General features: G+C 42.2%; 1 protein-coding gene across 1 annotated transcript in view; it reads left to right on the plus strand.

Annotated features, from left to right (window-relative positions):
- The first annotated feature begins 2,085 nt into the window (after positions 1 to 2,085).
- Positions 2,086 to 4,087, plus strand: part of LOC127749284 (prostaglandin reductase 1-like) — an 11,377-nt gene continuing 9,375 nt past the window's right edge. The window contains exons 1-6 of the mRNA XM_052266785.1: positions 2,086 to 2,314; positions 2,831 to 2,876; positions 3,155 to 3,211; positions 3,380 to 3,571; positions 3,679 to 3,797; positions 3,931 to 4,085. Coding sequence (XP_052122745.1) covers positions 2,206 to 2,314; positions 2,831 to 2,876; positions 3,155 to 3,211; positions 3,380 to 3,571; positions 3,679 to 3,797; positions 3,931 to 4,085 — 678 coding nt within the window. The 5' untranslated portion in view covers positions 2,086 to 2,205. The remainder of the gene's footprint in view (positions 2,315 to 2,830; positions 2,877 to 3,154; positions 3,212 to 3,379; positions 3,572 to 3,678; positions 3,798 to 3,930; positions 4,086 to 4,087) is intronic.

Below are 4,087 nucleotides of genomic sequence, written 5' to 3' on the forward strand. Positions count from 1 at the left end.
GGACGGGAAGATTAGAACAAAAACAGGAAAAGGGTGTAAAAACTTCGGGAATTATGTGTACATCTGCCTGGGAATCTTCGGGTTAAAAATGATCCAAATCAACCTAAATCGCTAAAATTAAGCGGAAAACTAGTGGAACTGGTGGAAAGTAGTCGAAGTGGGCGTTTTCTACCTATAGAATAAATATAAGCGGACGGGAATCACTGGGCATCAAGTATTTCGGGAATATGTACATATCGAAAGGGAGTTATTGCCCCCTCGGCCTGGTTCGTTTGAATCGAACCTCCGCTTACTATCCGGCTGCCAGACACGGAGACCACTGCGACTAGCGGCGACTAGGAGGGGGGATGTGGAACGAGCCACTTCCACTGAAAAAAATACCGTAGGCAGTTACAGTTTGCCTACGGTCCGTACCGTAGTTTCAGCTTACACGGTCAGGCCGTAACAGTATGAACTGTACTTTCTTGTTTTGGCTAAGAGCTGTATTCGACTCCCTACAATTTTTTCAAGTAACGGTCTGTCCGGTATGACACGGACCGTAACCAAAAATTACGGTTCCGGACCAGGCAACAAATTTACAGCGCAGACCGCAGGGCTTTACAGTGTGTTTTTCTAACAGAGTTCGTCAAATCTGGTTTCTGAGAGGCGAGTAGATCGTGATGATCGACTCAGTTCGGTTTAAGCAGCCAACTTCTCTGTGCGAGCTGACTTAGTAGTAGGAATCAGCCATGGTCTGGTCTACAAAGCGAGTTGTACTAGGGCAAGCTACCGCAAACTCAGCTCTTAGAACCAACATGCCCGTCACAAGCAATCAACTTGCACTCGACGAAGCGATTCTGGTCGCTACGGTTAACCCTTTTTTCCGTGAAGGCCATCTTGATAACACACACTACGCTGACAGTGCTAGAGAACGTTGGTCCGCTGGGCGACAAGCTATTAGCACTTCAGTGTCAGAATTGCACTTCACACCTTGGGTTCGATGGACTGGCGCGAGGCCCGTGAAGTGAAGCTTGCAACTCCGTTTGGCAGAAGGGCGTGATTCGAGGGGTACCTCACTTCAAGCAATTGCTGTACATTTTGAAAAAAAATCTAATTTGAATCACTAACAATCGCAACTTAAATCCCTAAGAATTAAAACAATCTTTAAAATCTCTAAAATCAATTACAAGTTTTTTCTTTTTAAATCGTAACAATCATTAACAATCAATGTTGAATCGAAAGAATCACCTGCTACAATCAACATTGAATCGCAGCAATGAACTGAAATCATTCGTTAACTCATCACAATCTGTCGTTGAATCATTACAAAAACCAAGAATCACTTAAATCATCGCGATCAAATCATGAATAATTCCAAATAATTCGGTATCTCAGATATCTCTGTCATACGTTTTATTTCTACGACTGAATCTCGTATCCGGCGTACAGCAATCATCTAAATCGTTTTAAATCAACGTCAATCGACCACAATTATTCTTAAATTATCTCAATCTTCCTTGAATCTCTCTCGAACTACTAACAATCACACACAATCATGCTTTAAACACTGACAATCAATCATATGATCACCAATCACTTAATGTAGAATAATTACAATAGATTAAATCATCCTGAATCATTTACAATCACCCACAATCATTTTCAATCAAATGTGACTTAAATCGCTGTACATCATTTTGAAAGTGAGGTTCTCCTCGGCCTGATTGCTTCTTATCACAACTCATAGATATTTGGTTCCAACAACGACACCAATTTGGGAATGTGAAGTTTTCACGCGAAATTTAGCTCATCGAGATCGCCATAATGCGTACGTTATCTCTTTTCCCATCGACCGGCATTTCTGCTTATGATAAAACTCATTACATTTCAGTTCACTCGTGAGGTGTAAGCCAGAAGCGATTACCAGGCTGTTAGTATAGGCTTGGGAGAAGGTTTCTGTCGAGTCACAAGTCGAAGTTTGAGAAGGTGAGGTCACATTTCAAAGTAGTGCCCGGATTTGCTGCGTCAGATAAGGTGGATTTGCTGAGTCAGGCCTTAGTAGTGACCACAGGTGACCAGACCCAAATGAGTATATAGGAGCCAAGCTGAAGCAGTGTCAACAGTATGTCACCGGCAGCGTCTGCGCAGTGTGACTAACACCTCAGCATTGCCACTCCTCTAGCGTCAGAAGCGCACCTGCCTGCCTGCAGCCTGCACCAAGTAGACATGGCGCTCGACTCCAAAGTGATTTACATGGCCAAGAGGTTCGTAGGCGAGCCAAAGAACAGTGATTTTCAAGTCAAGGAGGAACGACTAGGGGAGCTTAAGAACGGAGGTAAGTGTGTTTACAGTTTTAATGAAGTCTGAAAGCACTTTTTAAGCATCCAGATAGACTTGGACCTATACCATGTTGCTGATGAACCCTGCTCACTTCGTAGTTATGCTGTACCGCACGCACGAGTGCGGGTGGATGCTCTATTCACTCGGCCTGTAAGGCTGTAAGGGGCGATAGGCAAGCCCAACATAACTACAGAAATGGCCGGGGTTAATCAGTCAGCCACCTAAGAACAATCTCGACACCCACCGATTTTAAAAATTGTAAAGCTAGATTTGGCCCGGCTGTGTGAATAAGAGCGAGTAATGGCGAGAACATAAACAAGTAGAATGAAAAACCGGTAAATTATTTAATGCAAAAGGAGGGTATACTCGTTCTCTACCTCCGAGAAGTAGTGTCGGGAGGTAAAGAAAAGAACGAGTAAAACGCACGCGTAGATGCGCACACGTGTGCGAAAAGGTACATTTACAGTACATTTAAATTGCGAGTTGTAACATCATGTTTTGCCTGTTTTAGAAATCCTTGTGGAAGCAGAATGGATTACCGTGGATCCTTACGTAAGGCAAGTAGGAAGACTCTATTGGAAATCAATACTCACTGTAGAAAATAGTAGGAAGGGTTACAGGAAAACTTTCCTTGAGGCAAGTTGTAAAATTACATTTGAAATCGTAAAGATACATGCTGTACGTATCGACTTAATCCATTGGCGAGTAGTAAATGTGCTCTCGTAAATTTACAACTTAAATAATAATTCGAGTTCACAATTATTTGTAAATTTACGACGGTATTTTTTACAGTGCTACTTTCTTAAGATTCTCTAACAGTGTTATTGCATTGCAGGACCTACATGGACAACTATCCTCCTGGTACGAGGATGATTGGTGGTCAAGTTGCAAGGTGCGTCTACGTCGCTGTTAAGTAAAACAGATCGAAGATCGAAAGTTTGTGATCCTTTGCAGATTTTGTAAATTTTAACCTTTGTTCAAATTCCCATCGTAAAAATTATTGGTTATTATATGAAATAGTGAAAGTAGACGGCTCGTAATGTTCCAATCAAACTTTCAGAGTTCTCCAGTCGAAGCACAAGGACTTCAAAACTGGTGATCAAGTTGTTGGTTACCTCGGCTGGTCCACTCGTACTATTATCAACATCGATGAAACCAAAGGTGACCGAAATTTCACCTGGGGTGACGTCACGAAAGTGAGACACCCAGATCTGCCATTGTCTTACAATTTAGGTGTCCTGGGTATGCCAGGGTAAGGTGTTTGTTTGTTCGCATACTAAACCATACAATTTTACCTATTATTTCAAGTCTAACCGTAATCTAGCCAAATAGTCACTAGAGCTCAAATTGTGCTTTCAGACAAACGGCCTACTTCGGCTTCTTGGAAATCTGCAAACCAAAGGCAGGAGAGACTTTGGTGATCACCGCGGCCGCCGGAGCTGTTGGTTCACTGGTGGGGCAGATTGCAAAAGTCAAAGGTACAGTATTCCAGACCCAGAAATTGCATTGTTATTGAAATATGGTCCGTCATTTAGGGAGGACAATAACAAGAAGTGTAATGCTTGTTTACGCGGTTGAATATAATGTGTTTTATTTCTCTTCGATTCCTAGGATGCAAAGTAATAGGGTTTGCAGGGTCAGATTCCAAAGTAAATTGGCTTAAAAATACTCTGAAGTTTGACTATGCCTTCAACTATAAGACCAAGAACATCCTGAATGCATTGAAAGAAGCAGCACCAGAAGGTGTCGACATGTATTTTGACAATGT

Source organism: Frankliniella occidentalis, unplaced genomic scaffold, assembly GCF_000697945.3.
Source record: "Frankliniella occidentalis isolate FOCC.00 unplaced genomic scaffold, Focc_3.1 Scaffold43, whole genome shotgun sequence".
In the NCBI taxonomy this organism is placed as follows: Eukaryota; Metazoa; Arthropoda; class Insecta; order Thysanoptera; family Thripidae; genus Frankliniella; species Frankliniella occidentalis.